Here is a 17,394-nt window from a genome sequence, read left to right as displayed (position 1 = left end):
AGGGGGGGTAGGGGAACCCCGGGGGGAGGAGGGGGGAGGAAGGGAAGAGGGACAGAAGGGAGAGAGGTGCCCTACGGAAAAAACACAGGATGTGGAAGAGGAGGATCAAAGTTGATAGCATGGGTAGATGGAGGGGATGAGGGCATCATCAGGGAGTGGGAGCTGGTGGAAGCTATCTTGGGAGAGGGTATGGAGAGTGGAGAGATGGAGAGCAGGTGGAACGTGGGACTGGCTAAGCTTTTTCTTTTTCTTTATTGTTATTTAAACACCTTACGTAAGGTGGGCCGGCAGTAGCATACTATGCTGCTCCTCAGCCACAAGTTTGACAATGAAAATACAAAGGAGACACAGAAGATATTGAACAAAGTGGGGGGCAAAAAACAGTAGACACAGAAAACAAATGACATGAAGCCGTTCACACCCGACGAAAAAACATGGCGCACAAACACTGACGACTTCGACAGTACAAGTGAATGAAGGAGCGTGACGGCGAAGAGCACTAAACACAAACACGATGGCACACACACGAGAAACTGATGGTGATGATCTCCGGCGCGCAAACGTCCACTTAGCGTGTGCGAGTCTGGGGACCTGCCAAGAGGGGAAGAAGGTGGTGGGGTAGGGAGAGGAGAGAGCAAAGATGCCAAGGGCAGAGGAGATGGAGGGAGGAATGAAGGTATGGGGGTAGGGGAAGCCTGGGGGTGGAGGGGGAGAGAGGGAGGACAGAGGGAAAGGGGAGAGAAGGGAGAGAGGTGCCCATAGGAAGAATCACAGGGAGTGAGTATAAAAGTTGGTAGGAGGGGTAGATGGAGGGGAGGAGGGCATCATCAGGGAGGGGGAGCTGGCGCACTGGCTGAGCGAGAGGCAGGTGCTTAAATGCTCTATCGTGTTCCACTGTGGCGCCCTCACACTAAATGCGGGCCAGGAGGCCCACGCCGCCACAGCTTACGGCGCGATGGTGCAGAGACCTCTAGGGGTCTTAGACGTTCCACGACGTCTGGAGGGGATTCGAATTCCGCAGCGCGCGGTACTAGACTTACCCCTGGCAGAAGGCACTGACGAACATAAAGTGAAAAAATAAAAATCAAACTTTATACTAATAAATGTGAACACTGCGAAAAGCATATTATAGCAGATGTTGGAAAGCCTACAGGGCCAACAGTTTAATAAAGCCATAGAAACCAATCATTACAACACTGAGATACTTTCAGCACTTGTAAACCTTACATGTACTGCGTACGATGAGTAATCTAGTTACAAGATGTTCTTTGTAATAATTTGACATGGCAATCAAAGCCAAGAATAAAGACAGAGAAAAGACGATATCTTTTTGATGTAACTCTTGCGGTGAACACTTACGGGTCGCTTCCCGATCCTAGCGACAGGCTCAGATTGCTGATCTCGAGTGGATCCAGTGGTGGCAGCGGCCCAGTCCCATTCCTCAGAATTTCACGCAGTGTCACATCGATGAAGTCAAAGAACTGGTCACTGAAGCCCCGGTCACTCCTCAGCAACAGCGACGAGCCTACATGAAGAGGCTTGGTCAGCTGTTACAGTTGCATTTTAACATGTGAAAGCTTAAGTTACTGCAAGCATAGTTTTCTCGTCATCCAAACATTCGATTTTTGTACAGGGTATAGTACAACCAACAGTGAAAGCTAAGACGTGTAATAGAATGCTATAGTACAATAAAAAATGCTCCGTGAACATAGGACCACAAACGAGCCACTTAAGATGTTTACAGAATAAAAATCCGCGTCAGTTGTCAGCAATTTCTTAATTTGCAGTGAGGTGAGAAAACTCATAGGAAACAACCTAATATCGTGTTGGACATCCTTTTGCACGGCGTAGTGGAGCAACTCGACGTAACGTGGACTCCAAGATTTGTTGGAAGTCCCCTGCAGAAATACTGAGCCATGATGCCTCTGTAACCGTCCACAGTTCCGAAACTGTTACCAGTGCAGGATTTTGTGCGCGAGCTGACCTCTAGATTATGCCCCATAAATGTTCGATGGGATTCATGTGGGGTTATCTGAGTTGCCAGAATATTCGCTCGAACTGTCCAGAATGTTCTTCAAACCAATTGCAAACAGGTGTGGCCCTCTGAGACGGCGCAGTGTCATCGATAAAAATTTCATCGTTGTTCGGGAACATTAAGTCCAGTAATGGCTGCAGATTGTGTAAGAGTAGCCGAACATAACCGTTTCCAGTCAATGATTGGTTGAATTGGACCAGAGGATACAGTCCATTCCATGTAAACACAGCCCAGAAAGTTATGGAGCCACCACCAGCTTGTTGCACAGTGCTTTGTTGACACCTTGGGTCCAAGGCTGTCTGGGGTCTGCACCAGCCTCTAACACTACCCTCAGCTATTACTAACTGTAAACGGGACTCATCTGAGGGGGCGGTTTACCAGGTGTCTAGGGTCCAACCGATTTGGTCATGAGCCCAGGACGGCCGCTGAATGAGATACTGTTAGCAAACGCACTCGGGTCAGTTCTCTGCTACAATAGCTGATTAAGGCCAAATTTCACAGGACTGTTGTAGTGGATACGTTGGTCGCACATCTCACATTGGTTTCTGCGCTCATTTTACGCAGTGTTGCTTGTCTGTTAACACTGACACTTGTTGTGTACATAGTTCCGCGTAGTCAGCGCGTACACAACTTTCCCACTAGAGCGCGACCTGCTAAGCACAAAAGCGCAGGCGCAGCTCTCGTCCGTCTCCGCACTACGAGATGACGCTGCCATAGAGACGGACCAAATTCTGCTTCCGACGATCCGCATATTAATATGTAACGCAGCCAATCAGATTGCTGCTAACGTAGAACCTTTTCTCCTCGCGGGTCACACTTGCGCAGTGATACATGAACGCGCGAGGTATTATAACGAGTGTACAGACCTCCGATTAGTCAGTCTGCATTTGTCTGCACCAGTCTCTACCAGTCTGCATTGGTCTGTACCAGTCTGTACGAGTTCTGCATTTGTCTGTACCAGTCTGTAGTCAAGTTTCAGTCTGCGCCTAATAAGATTACCATATTCCTGTACATAGCCATGAAGATAAATGTATAGACACTTTTGTCAAGTATCAGAGATAGCTGCGAGAATAAGATTAACGTACCAATACCAAAGGAACTTTAGATTGTCAATTGTAAATAGCAACCAGAACCAAGTTAAGTATTTTTTATGCTTGTTATTATTTTAATAAATGTGCGTGAAAATTAATCAAGTTCTGTTTAAAGCTGGTCAAAAAAATGGCTCTGAGCACTATGGGACTAAACATCTATGGTCATCAGTCCCCTAGAACTACTTAAACCTAACTAACCTAAGGACATCACACAACACCTAGTCATCACGAGGGAGAGAAAATCACTGACCCCGCCGGGAATCGAACCCGGGGACCCGTGCGTGGGAAGAGAGAACGCTACCGCACGACCACGAGCTGCGGACATAAAGCTGGTCACCGTCAATCTGCTACTCTAAGCGTGCAAGTGGCATTTCTATCGTCTGACCTAACGGCAGAAGATAAACACGCCACGATAAGACCACAAGACATATTTCTGACACTCGCCTACTTTGTTAGAGCGAAAAGTCAAATAATCTAATGGTGTGTGTACTGAAGGTCTTACAGTACGCTCACCACACAACTATACCCATCGCTGCTGCTGTGGTCGTCAGGGGAAGGTCACCGAACACTATGTTGTCCGTGGTGAGAAGTATTGCCTAAAATTTGGTATTTTCGGCACACTCTTTACACTGCGGATCTCGGTAAATTGAACTCCCTGACGATTCTCTAAATGAGATGGCCTGTGCCCCTAACTCTCAACTACCATTCCACGTTCAGTCTGTTAATTCGCGTCGTGCGGCCTTAATCACGCGGGAAATCTTTTCACATGAATCACCTAAGTAGAAATGACAGCTCCGCCGAGGCATTGTCTTTTTATACCCTGAATACGTGATATGACTGCCATCTGTATATGTGCGTATTGCTATTGCAATACTTGTCACCTCAGTGCATTGCACGAACGGTTTCGAAACATAAAGCTTCATCATCAGAAACTTTATGCTTCGAAACCGGTCGTGCAATAAATTAAGAAATTACTGACAGCTGAAGGGGTTTTTTGTTGTATAAATATTATCCGCAGCTGCGAATGTTCACCTGATCAAATGTTTTAGATTTTTGAGGTCATTGCGATTGTGTGGTCACTAGTCACCATTGACTTCAGTATGAAACATTGTCCTGTATTTGAAATGTAAACAGATTTAAGAGTAGCCTGTCGTTTAAGAATGGTTCAAATGTCTCTGAGCACTATGGGACTCAACTTCTGAGGTCATTAGTCCCCTATAACTTAGAACTAATTAAACCTAACTAACCTAAGGACATCACACACATCCATGCCCGAGGCAGGATTCGAACCTGCGACCGTAGCGGTCTCGCGGTTCCAGACTGCAGAGCCTAGAACCGCACGGCCACTGCGGCCGGCTCGTTTAAGAGACTCGTCAGGAAGAATAAGCGCGTGAAAAAGTGGGATACGGAAGTAATAAGGAACAAAAAGATGCTCTTGATGTTCTCTGAGGCTGTAGATACTGCGATAATGGGTAACTCAGTAAGAAAAGAAAAACATAGGTACAAAGATGGTAACTGCGAGAACCAATTGGGTAAATGATCTACGAAAGAAGGAAGTGCAGAACTGTTGCAGGAAATTCAGGAATTCAGAAATAAAGGTCACTTACGAACAACATAAAGCGGAAGTGCAGGGATGACAAGACGAAATGGGTGCATGAAGAATGTGAAGAAATCGAGAAAAAGATGATTGTCGGGAGGACTGCCTCAGCGTATAGAAAATTCAAGACAGCCCTCCGTGAAATTAAAAGCAAGGATGATAACATTAATGGGAATTCCACTGTTAAATGCAGGAGAGAGAATGGATAATTGGGAAGAGTACATTGAAGGTCTATGAGGAGGACCACCTCCCTCATGACATGATAGATGCAGAAACAACTGTTGGCAGGAAAAAGATAGGGGATACAGTGTTAGAATCGTAATTTAACAGAGTTTTGGTCCAACAAGGCAGAAGCAATAGATAACCTTTCATCAGAGTTACTAAAATTATTGGAGCAAGTGAGAACTAAACAGTTATTCACGTTGGTGTGTAGGACATATGAGACTGGCGATATATCGTCAGACTTCCGGAAAAAAAAAATTATTCATACAATTTCGAAGACAGTAAGAGCGAACAAGTGAAGAGAATTATTGCACAATGAGCTCATGCATCCAAGCAGCTGACAAGGAAAAGAAAATTGAGGATCTGTTAGAGGACGATCAGTTTGATTTTAGGATAAGTAAAGCCATCAGAGAGGCAATTCTGAAGTTGCGGTTAATAATGGAAGCAAGACTGAAGAAAAATCAAGATACGTCCATAGGATTTGACGACCTGGAAAGAGCATTCGGCAGTGTAAACTGGTGCAAAATGTTCGAATTTCTGAGAAAAATAGGAGTAGGCTATAGGGAAAGACTGGTAATATACAGCAAGTACAATAACTAAGACGGAAGTGCTTGGATTTCAAACGGTGTAAGATAGGGATGTAATCTTTCACCCCTGCTCTTCAGTTAATACAACGAAGTAGCAAAGAACGAAAGTTTAAAAAGGGGCTTATAGTTCAGGGTGAAAGGATATGAATGATAAGATTCACCGATGACATTGTTACCCTTAGTCAAAGTAAAGAAGAATTACAGGTTCTACTGAATAGAATGAACAGTCTAAAGAGTACATAATATGGACCGAGAGTAAATCGAAGGAAGATGAAAGCAATGAGAAGTAATAGAAATGAGGACAGCAGGATATTTAGTATTAAAGTCTGAATTACGAAGTAGACGTTGTTAAGGAAGTCTGCTACCTAGGAAGCAAAATAATGCATGATGGATGGAGTAAGGGTGATGTAGAAAGCAGACTAACACTGGCAAAAAGGACATTCCTGACCAAGACAAGTCTACTAGTGTCAAACATAGGTCTTAATTCGCTGAAGAAATTTCTGAGTAAATACGTTTGGAACACAGCGCTGTATGGTGGTGAAACATCGTCTGTGCGAAAACGTGAACAGAAGAGAATCGACGCATTTGAGATATGGTGCGACAAACTAAGGAACGAGGTGGTTCTCCGCTATACCGGTGAGGGAAGGAAGATGTGTATAACACAAACAAGAAGAAGCGACAGGAAGATAGGGCACGTGTTAAGACATCATGGAATAACATCACAGTACTAGAAAGAGCTGTAGGGAGTAAAAACTGTAGAGGAAGACAGAAATTGGAATACATTCAGCAAATAATTGAGGACATAGATTGCGACTGCTACTGTGAGATGAAAAGATTGGCACAGGAGAGGAATTGGTGGCGCGTCACATAAAACCAAGCAGAAGAATGAACCTGATAGCACACGTGGCCCGTGGTTGGGGAAACTGGTGGATGCTCTTTAGGGAACTGACATTTTCCTACAGACGTAAAAGAATAGCTATCGCGTCAATGGCGCTAGAAGAAGGGTCGAGGAGAGCGTTCACCTTGACCTAAGATCGCGTGACCTTAATTCTTTGGGGTCTTTGTGCCGGGGGTCATCTCGAAAGTGAAGTGTATAGCACTTCCGTCGACGTCGTTGAAGAACAGGAGTAACGAATTGTACAATTTTGTGAAGATTTGCTATTGTACGAAAATGCGAGGGTCGGACGTAGAAAAACCAATTTTACAGGTCAAGGATATAGTAAATTGTATAGTGTGATGTCCTGAACTGGTATTGTATTTCTTGTTGCACCACAGGTGCAATTCGAGCACATTAAGTCGGGGGATTTAAACGAGAAGTTTACGTTTCACGTACACTCTTATTATCTAGGACAATAATTCACACGAAGTCTGTGGTGGCCCGTAGCCTCGCATTCGCAGTTACCTCGCAAATGGATCGTTCGCAGAACCATTTTCAATCGAACGTTCTTGCTTCTATTAAATTATTTTTTTTACCGATATAAGTTTTCGCTGTTAGTTATGATACACCCGGTATATAGTGAAGTGTGGAGAGACTTTTATAAACTGGCGTTCAGAATATTCATATAACTGGAGTGTCTTATAACAAGTCACCCACAGTTATCCAATAGTAACTACATGATCTGACAAGAGATTAGAAAAGAGGGGACAAACTTTATGTGCTTTTTAAGGTTTCCATATCTCAGCGGATAAATTCTGGACCCTTAATAGGATCACTTTGTTGTGTGTTTGTCTGACTGTTTGTAATGCCGGAAATGCATATCCTCCTATTTCCATCTATTGTACTATAATTTTTTTTCCTTATTTTGTTACCTGAAGATATGACATTTCTGTGTCTTTGTATATTGTAATTGTTCTACTATTTGTATATATATATATATATATATATATATATATATATATATATATATATATATATATATATATGCATTTATTTGTATTTTTACGCTGAGTCTGGCCTAGGGAAAACTATGCTATCGAACGATTACATCGATAGGTCGTGTGGAGAACCAATGTGTTTAGGATCTTCGGTAGTGTTAACTGTGCCGCATGGAGCATGGGCAGAGGGGAGTCTGGCTGGAGTAGGGCGGTGGAGCAGGTGTGTTGTGTGACGCTCCCACGAGTTGCCGCGCTTTCGGGGTTTGGCAGCATGTAATTGCGCTCGACTTGCTATGATAGTTTCTGACACGGTGTCGTGGACGGGAAGTATTAGCTGGCGCACATCAAGAGCCCGTTTCGCCTGGTGACCGTGTCGAGAAGAAGACGTGCCAACATCCAGCTTCTGCAACAGTGACAGCCGACAATGAGTGACTGTCGCCACCTCCCTGATCGACGACTTCAAACCTTCAATCAACCAACAAGGAAGACTAAAAGCACGTTAAGTTGTAGAACTGTATGGCAGACCTCAGCTTTTCAAACTGTTGCATCACAAAAATACAGTAACTTAGCATGAACCTTTGTTGCTCATTGTCCCAATGGCATTACCAAGCAGGGTCCCTTCCTTTTCTGGAATGAACCGGATTGTCGTTGAAATTCATACGCCAGCATTAGAGTTATATCATTCCATATCACTGCTTTAATTTCAAAGTTCAGTTAAAGTATTGATAGCTGGCTACAATACTTAGATTACACGTGCAGAAATTAAAAGTGCGAGTTTTGTTACCATATTTTAGCTTACCTGTGACTGCAGCTCAGCTTGGTACATACTAAATTTTACTATTGTTAATTGCTCAGAATCATTTAATTCAAGTTCAAAGTTAAATCTCTTATTTCTAAATTGTGTAGAATCAAGTAGCTTTTGAAATGATTGTTGAGGTAGCCCAAGACTAACCTTACTTTTATTGAACAGAAACAAAGTTCACTATTAATTTCAGTCACTAAATTAACTTTCAATTTTCCGGTTTTAGTAATTCTTTTGCTAAATTAAGTCAGAGTGCAGTGAAATTTATTACTTCTGACAAACATTCAGTTTTCAGACAACACGTGTCAACCATCAGTTGAGACACTTTTAGTGCTAATTATATGTGCATTAATCTTTCATTTTCAGTTATTATAGTAGTTGCCCATAGGACTGGCGACCGTAATTTTCCCCAAATCTCAAATATCTAATTAACGCCAATTAATTATTAATGTAACGACTGCACGTTTACTTTCTTTATTAATTTTACCATTTTCTCAAAATTAATTTCCACCAATTTCATTTGCATTTTTCCTTTCATTTAGATGTAACCCTTTTCTCCCTCTCTACCGACAAATTAACTTCGGTGACGATCGCTTTTCCCAAATTTCCATTAGGTGCACGCGGTTTAATTTTTCACTGTCATTAAGGTCGATAAGTGAGGGGGAGGTTACATGTTCAAAAGCTTTTCTCTCAGCAACGGTATATACAGTAAGTTGAAATTTATGGCTCATTCTAAGGTCTATGATCCGTTGGCGGCATAATAAACGTTAGCTTCTAAGTCAATGCAATGAAAAGATACGGCCATTTATGTCACGTATTTTGAGGCTCACAAAGTAATTAAGTAAAACCTGAGTACCTTCCCTTGATGCAGTTTCATCAAATGTGGCAGGAAGAAAGTTTTCACAGTGCAAGTAAAGGAACACAATCAGAAAATCGTTAATTTGTACTGATATCACGCGAAATAATTTTTCTTTTGTCATTTGTTATGCGACTGCGAACCTGAAATTGAAACACTTTGGAGCATCAGTAAGGCAATATCTGTGTTTTACATCGTCTGTATAGCTCAATGAAACGTTCCTTCGGACATGCATACGTGTCCAAATCAACAGAGACTGCTGACGATTCACAGCTTACCAAATTCTGAAATGCATTCACCAACTGCAAGTACGATTGTCAAAAATGTTCAAATGTGTGTGAAATCTTATGGGACTTAACTGCTAAGGTCATCAGTCCCTAAGCTTACACACTACTTAACATAAGGACAAACACACACACACCCATGCCCGAGGGAGGACTCGATCCTCCGCCGGGACCAGCCGCACAGTCCATGACTGCAGCGCCCCAAACCGCTCGGCTAATCCCGCGCGGCAGTACGATTGTCCAGAGGCTATACGATTTAATAGCAACACACGAAAATTTGGCCTTACTGGGAATGGAACATTGATTTCCTGATTTACGTGAGTGGTCGCATTAACCGGTTCGATGATACGAACACGCCTACAGGAGCCACTCGGACTTCCTTATGTCCTAGTATGTACATCCCATAGTACTCGCAAACATATCGTAGCATTCCCACACATGGACGACATTGTTTTGCTCTTCAGTGTGCCTTTCTTTGGTATGAAATTGAGTGGAGCATTGTGTGTATCTTAAAGTGTCCCAAAGAACATTGCACCGGACTACACAGACATTGTAAAATACAGACACTGTGCTACTGTATGTACACACATTAACAATTTTCAGTTTTTGTTTCTTTGATTGTACTGTGAATCCGTTCTTCTTGCCACTTTTCATGATTCTATTTCAAGGGGAAGTACCCCATAGGTTTTAATGAGTGAGTTTGCGAGTATCAAAATATGTGACATGAATGACTGTGTTTTTGACTGCCTTGATTTAGAAGTTAATGTTTATGTTAATGTTTATTCTATCGCCAAGGAAACATAAACTCTAGAATGTGACTAATTTCAACTTGATACGTCAACCTGTTCCTGACTAAAAAGATTTTCATTACTCGGGCAGAGAGATAGACAGACGGATTGTTGTCGTTATTGTTGTGGTCTTCAATCCAGAGACTGATTTGATCCAGCTCTACACGCTACTCTATCCTGTGCAAGCTTCTTCATCTCCGAGTAACTACTGAAACCTACATCCTTCTGAACCTGCTTAGTGTATCCATCTCTTGGTCTCCCTCTACAATTTTTACCCTTCAGGCTGCCCTCCAGTGCTAAACAGGTGATCCCTTGATGCCTCAGAACATGTCCTACCAACCGACCCCTTCTTCCAGTCAAGTTGTGCCACAAATTCCTCTTCTCCCCAGTTCTGTTCAGTACCTCTTCATTAGTTACGTGGTCTACCCATCTAATCTTCAGCATTCTTTTGTAGCACCACATTTCGAAAGCTTCTATTCACTTCTTATCTAAAATACACTCCTGGAAATGGAAAAAAGAACATATTGACACCGGTGTGTCAGACCCACCATACTTGCTCCGGACACTGCGAGAGGGCTGTACAAGCAATGATCACACGCACGGCACAGCGGACACACCAGCAACCGCGGTGTTGGCCGTCGAATGGCGCTAGCTGCGCAGCATTTGTGCACCGCCGCCGTCAGTGTCAGCCAGTTTGCCGTGGCATACGGAGCTCCATCGCAGTCTTTAACACTGGTAGCATGCCGCGACAGCGTGGACGTGAACCGTATGTGCAGTTGACGGACTTTGAGCGAGGGCGTATAGTGGGCATGCGGGAGGCCGGGTGGACGTACCGCCGAATTGCTCAACACGTGGGGCGTGAGGTCTCCACAGTACATCGATGTTGTCGCCAGTGGTCGGCGGAAGGTGCACGTGCCCGTCGACCTGGGACCGGACCGCAGCGACGCACGGATGCACGCCAAGACCGTAGGATCCTACGCAGTGCCATAGGGGACCGCACCGCCACTTCCCAGCAAATTAGGGACACTGTTGCTCCTGGGGTATCGGCGAGGACCATTCGCAACCGTCTCCATGAAGCTGGGCTACAGTCCCGCACACCGTCAGGCCGTCTTCCGCTCACGCCCCAACATCGTGCAGCCCGCCTCCAGTGGTGTCGCGACAGGCGTGAATGGAGGGACGAATGGAGACGTGTCGTCTTCAGCGATGAGAGTCGCTTCTGCCTTGGTGCCAATGATGGTCGTATGCGTGTTTGGCGCCGTGCAGGTGAGCGCCACAATCAGGACTGCATACGACCGAGGCACACAGGGCCAACACCCGGCATCATGGTGTGGGGAGCGATCTCCTACACTGGCCTTACACCACTGGTGATCGTCGAGGGGACACTGAATAGTGCACGGTACATCCAAACCGTCCTCGAACCCATCGTTCTACCATTCCTAGACCGGCAAGGGAACTTGCTGTTCCAACAGGACAATGCACGTCCGCATGTATCCCGTGCCACCCAACGTGCTCTAGAAGGTGTAAGTCAACTACCCTGGCCAGCAAGATCTCCGGATCTGTCCCCCATTGAGCATGTTTGGGACTGGATGAAGCGTCGTCTCACGCGGTCTGCACGTCCAGCACGAACGCTGGTCCAACTGAGGCGCCAGGTGGAAATGGCATGGCAAGCCGTTCCACAGGACTACATCCAGCATCTCTACGATCGTCTCCATGGGAGAATAGCAGCCTGCATTGCTGCGAAAGGTGGATATACACTGTACTAGTGCCGACATTGTGCATGCTCTGTTGCCTGTGTCTATGTGCCTGTGGTTCTGTCAGTGTGATCATGTGATGTATCTGACCCCAGGAATGTGTCAATAAAGTTTCCCCTTCCTGGGACAATGAATTCACGGTGTTCTTATTTCAATTTCCAGGAGTGTATTTGTCGTACGTGTTTCACTTCCATACATGGCTGGACTCTATAGAAACGCTTCCAGAAAAGACTTCCTGACACTTAAATCTATACTCGATGTTAACAAATTTCTCTTCTTCACAAACGCTTTCCTCGCCACTACCAGTCTACATTTTATATCCTCTCTATTTCGACCATCATCAGTTATTTTGCTCCCCAAATAGCAAAACTCACTTACTACTTTAAGTGTCTCATTTCCTAATCTAATTCCATCAATATCACCTGATTTAATCTGACTATATTCCGTCACCCTCGTTTTGCTTTTGTTGATGTTCATCTTATATCCTCCTTTCAAGACACTGTCCATTCCGTTCAACTGCTCTTCCAGGTTCTTTGCTGTCTCCGACAGAATCACGATGTCATCGGCAAATCTCAAAATTTTTATTGCTTCTCCATGGATTTTAATTCCTACTTCACATTTTTCTTCTATTACCTTTGCTCCTTGCTCAATATACAGATTGAATAACATCGGGGATAGGCTACAACCCTGTCTCACTTACTTCCAAAACACTGATTCCCTTTCATGGCCGTCGACTCTTATAACTGCAATCTGGTTTCTGAACAAATTGTAAATAGCCTTTCACTCCATGTATTTTTCCCCTGCCACCGTAAGAATATGAAAGAGTGTTCCAGTCAACATTGTTAAAAGCTTTCTCTAAGTCTACAAATGCTAGAAACGTAGGTTTGCCTTTCCTTAATCAATTTTCTAAGATAAGTCGTAAGGTCAGTATTGCCTCACGTATTCCAACATTTTTATGTCATCCAAACTGATCTTCCAGAAGTCAGCTTCTACCAGTTTTTCCATTCGTCTGTAAAGAATTCGTGTTAGTATTTTGCAGCCGCGACTTATTACATTGATAGTTTGGTAATTTTCACACCTATCAACACGAACTTTCTCTGGCATTGGAATTGTTATATTCTTCTTGATATCTGAGGGTATTTCACCTGTCTCATACATCTTGCTCACCATCTGGAAGTGTTTTGCATGGCTGGCTCTCCCAAGTCTATCAGTAACTCTAATGGAATATTGTCTACTATCGGGGCCTTGTTTCGACTTAGATCTTTCAGTACTCTGTCAAATTCTTCACGCAGTATCATATCTCCCATTTCATCTTTATCTACGTCCTCTTCCATTTCCATAAAATTGCTCTCAAGTACAGCGCCTTACTATAGACCCTCTTATAATCCTTCCACTTTTTTGCTTTCCCTTCTTTGCTTAGAACTGGTTTTCCCTCTGATCTCTCGATATTTATGCAAGTGGTTCTCTTTTCTCCAAAGGTCTCTTTAATTTTCCTGTAGGCAGAATCTATCTTACCCCTAGTGACATAGGATTCTACATCCTTATACTTATCCTCTAGCCATTCCTGCTTAGCCATTTTGCACTTCCTGTCGGTCTCATTTTTGAGACATTTGTATTCCTTTTTGCCTGCTTCATTTAGCATTTTTATATTTTCTCCTTTCATCAGTTATATTCAATATCTCTTCTGTTACCCATGGAGTTCTACTAGCCTTCGTCTTTTTACCTACTTGATCGTCTGCTGCCTTCACCATTTCACCTCTCAAAGCTACCCATTATTCTTCTGCTGTATTTCTTTCTCCCGTTCTTGTCAATCGTTCCCTAATGCTCTTTCTGAAACTCTCTACCACCTCTGATTCTTTCAATTTATCCATACCCCATCTCCTTAATTTCCCATCTTTTTGCAGTTTCTTCAGTTTTAATCTACAGTTGATAACCAATAGATTGTGGTTAGAGTCCACATCTTCCCATGGAAATGTCTTACAGTTTAAAACTTTGTTCTGAAATCTCTGCTTTACCATTATATAATCTGTCTGATACCTCTTCCACCTATGCAGCCTCCTTTGATGATTCTTAAACCAAGTGTTAGCTGTGATTATGTTATTCTCTGTGCAAAATTCTACCAGGCGGCTTCCTGTTTCATTCCTTACCCCAATCCCTTATTCGCCTACTAGTTTTTCTTCTCTTCCTCTCCTGCTATCGAATTCCAGTCCCCAATGACTATTAAATTTTCGTCTCCTTTCACTATCTGAATAATTTCTTGTATCTCGTCATATATTTCTTCAATCTCTTCGTCATCTGCGGAGATAGTTGGCATATAAATTTGTGACACTGTGTTAGGCTTGGGCTTCATGTCTATTTTGGCTATAATAATGCGTTCGCTATGCTATTCGTAGTAGCTTACCCGCGGTCGTATTTTTTTCAATTTATTATTAAACCTCTTCTTGAATTACCCCTATTTGTATTTATAACCCTGTATTCACCTCACCAGAAGTCCGGACTGATGTACGAAACCTTAAAAAGCATGTGAATTTTATCCCCTCTTTTCCTGTAGAATGAAGCATTTACATTTGCTGATAGGACTTGTCATTCTTGTAAGCGCTTTTATATCGGTTCAGCTTTATTTTCTGAATGAGCACTTAGCTGCTTTTTAGTAGCTGTGGGTGACTTCTCATCAAACACACCAGTTTTGAAATACGTTTTTCGAAGTTCTACACTCATGAGACTGAGTTTTTTGACGACTATATTCAGAATGAACTCTGTATTCTACTGCTGTTTCAGGTACACCTAGCCCTTCTCCATGTGGAACTGGGCGCATGAGAGACAGTGTATCAGGGTAGGACCCTTTTATTAGTCTCTTTTTCTTTGGAATTCCGTACTTCCTAGTGGGAAGAATACAGAAACACCAATCTGATATGTGATCTGTGAGCTCCCTACTACCACAGGAACTGAAGCGGATACTGCATGGAAATTGCAAAAATAATGAGGTTTTACACTGATCTTCGATTTTGCAGCCAAAATATTCTGTATTTCGATTCCTTAATAATTAATGGTGTAATGTTTTGGTTTTGCAGAGGAAATGTCATTTCTTCACAGACTTTGCACTAATTGTCTACATGTGCATCTACATGCATCTCCGCAAGCCAACGTATGGTTCGTGGTGGAGGGTACTCTCCACCAATACTAGTCACTTTCTTTCTTATTCCACTCGCAGGTGGAACGAGGGAAAATGATTATTTATAAGCCCCGGACCCGAATTTGTTTCATCTAGTTTGCACGGTTATTACCTGAGACATTCATCGGCGGCAGTATATCCTTTCTGCTGTCAGCTACAAAAGGCTGTTCTATGAAGTTTGTTGTGCGTGGTCTGAGAAAAGAACCTCATCTTCCGTCCGGTGATTCCCATTTGAGTTCACGAAGCATGTCCTTAACACTCACATGTTGATCGAACCTTCCGGTAAGAAATCTAGAAGCACGCCTCTGAACTGCTACGATGTTTACCTTTAATCCCAAAATTGGAGAAGTTCTGAAGAATGGGTGGCCCAAGTGTTCTATTCGCGGTTTTCTCCGTAGATGAGCTACACTTTAACAAAAAAAATCTCTCCCAGTAAACAAAGGTGTACCTTTCGTCGTCTCTATTACCGTCCTTAGGTGATCGTTCCATTTTATTTCGTTTTGCAGCATTACGCCTAGATATTTAATCGAGGTCACGATGTTAAGTAGCACCTCACTAATGCTGTATTCGAATATTACAGAAATGTTTTTCATACTCATATGTATATTGACTGGAATACCCTCTTTCAAATTCTGAAGGTGGCAGGGGTAAAATACAGGGAGCGAAAGGCTATTTACAATTTGTACAGAAACCAGATGGCAGTTATAGAGTCGAGGTACATGAAAGGGAAGCAGTGGTTGGGAAGGAAGTGAGACATGGTTGTGGCCTCTCCCCGAAGTTATTCAATCTGTATATTGAGCAAGCAGTAAAGGAAACAACAGAAAAATTCGGAGTAGGTATTAAAATCCATGGAGAAGAAATTAAAACTTTAAGGTTCGCCGATGACATTGTAATTATGTCAAACACAGCAAAGGACTTGGGAGAGCAATTGAACGGATTGGACAGTGTCTTGAAAGAAGAATATAAGATGAACATCAACAAAAGCAAAACGAAGATAATGGAATATAGTCGAGTTAACTCGGGTGATGCGGCGGGAATTAGATTAGAAAATGAGACACTTAAAGTAGCAAAGGAGTTTTGCTATTTGGGGAGCAAAATAATTGATGATGGTCGAAGTAGAGAGGATATAAAATGTAGACTGGCAATATCAAGGAAAGCGTTTCTGAAGAAAAGAAATTTGTTAACATCGAGTATAGATTTAAGTGTCAGGAAGTCGTTTCTGAAACTATTTGTATGGAGTGTAGCCATGTATGGAAGTGAAACGTGGACGATAAATAGTTTGGACAAGAAGAGAATAGAAGCTTTCGAAATGTGGTGCTACAGAAAAATGCTAAAGATTAGATGGGTAGATCACATAACTAATGAGGAGGTATTGAATAGGATTGGGGAGAAGAGGAGTTTGTGGCACAACTTGACTAGAAGAAGGGATCGGTTGGTAGGACATGTTCTGAGGCATCAAGGGATCAGCAATTTAGTGTTGGAGGGCAGCGTGTAGGGTAAAAATCGTAGAGGGAGACCAAGAGATGAATACACTAAGCAGATTCAGAAGGATGTACGCTGCAGTACGTACTGGGAGATGAAGAAGCTTGCACAGGATAGAGTAGCATGGAGAGCTGCATCAAACCCGTCTCAGGACTTAAGACCACAACAACAGCTACATGTATTAACTTACATTTTTCTACGTTTAGTACAAGCTGCCATTCATCGCACAAAAGTTCTGTCTGACTCACCCTGTATCCTTTACAGTCACTTAACGATGCTACTATATCCTACAACGTTATCCGCAAATTGTCGCAGATTGGTGTTCACCCTTTTGGCCCTATCATTTATGTATACAGGGAACAAAAGCTCCTATCACACTACTGGGGTCTCTCCTGACGATATCCTTGTCTCTCATGAACGTTCACCGTCGATGACAACGTACTGGATTCTATAGCTTAAGAAGTCTTCAAACCGCTCACATATTGAGGAACAAATTCGGTCTGCTCTGACCTTCGTTAACAGTCTGTAGTGGGTCACGGTGACAGATTTTCATGTGATAGTAGTAAATCCTATAGCCGTTATACAGTCGTACTCCCAGTTTGCGAATGCGTTTCGTAATTTTCTAAAAATTTGGAGTCTCTGGGACAGATATCTTGCCAGTATCAAAGTTAAAAGTCTTCAAACTGCCAGATTTCTGGAATGGATGAATTGTCTATGTACACTGCTGGCCATTAAAATTGCTACACCACGAAGATGACGTGCTACAGACGCGAAATTTAACCGACAGGAAGAAGATGCTGTGATATGCAAATGATTAGCCGTTCAGAGCATTCACACAAACTTGGCGCCGGT

General features: G+C 43.1%; 1 protein-coding gene across 1 annotated transcript in view; it reads right to left on the bottom strand.

The window, feature by feature from the left end:
• The window catches only part of LOC126149128 (uncharacterized), a 163,759-nt gene that overhangs the window by 106,270 nt on the left and 40,095 nt on the right, over positions 1 to 17,394 (bottom strand). The window contains exon 3 of the mRNA XM_049915796.1: positions 1,360 to 1,525. Within this exon, the coding sequence (XP_049771753.1) occupies positions 1,360 to 1,525 (166 nt within the window). The remainder of the gene's footprint in view (positions 1 to 1,359; positions 1,526 to 17,394) is intronic.

The sequence above is a fragment of the Schistocerca cancellata genome, chromosome 2 (assembly GCF_023864275.1).
Source record: "Schistocerca cancellata isolate TAMUIC-IGC-003103 chromosome 2, iqSchCanc2.1, whole genome shotgun sequence".
Classification (NCBI taxonomy): Eukaryota; Metazoa; Arthropoda; class Insecta; order Orthoptera; family Acrididae; genus Schistocerca; species Schistocerca cancellata.
Note: the sequence above shows the minus strand (reverse complement) of the source record. Positions and strands in the feature narration are given on the sequence as shown.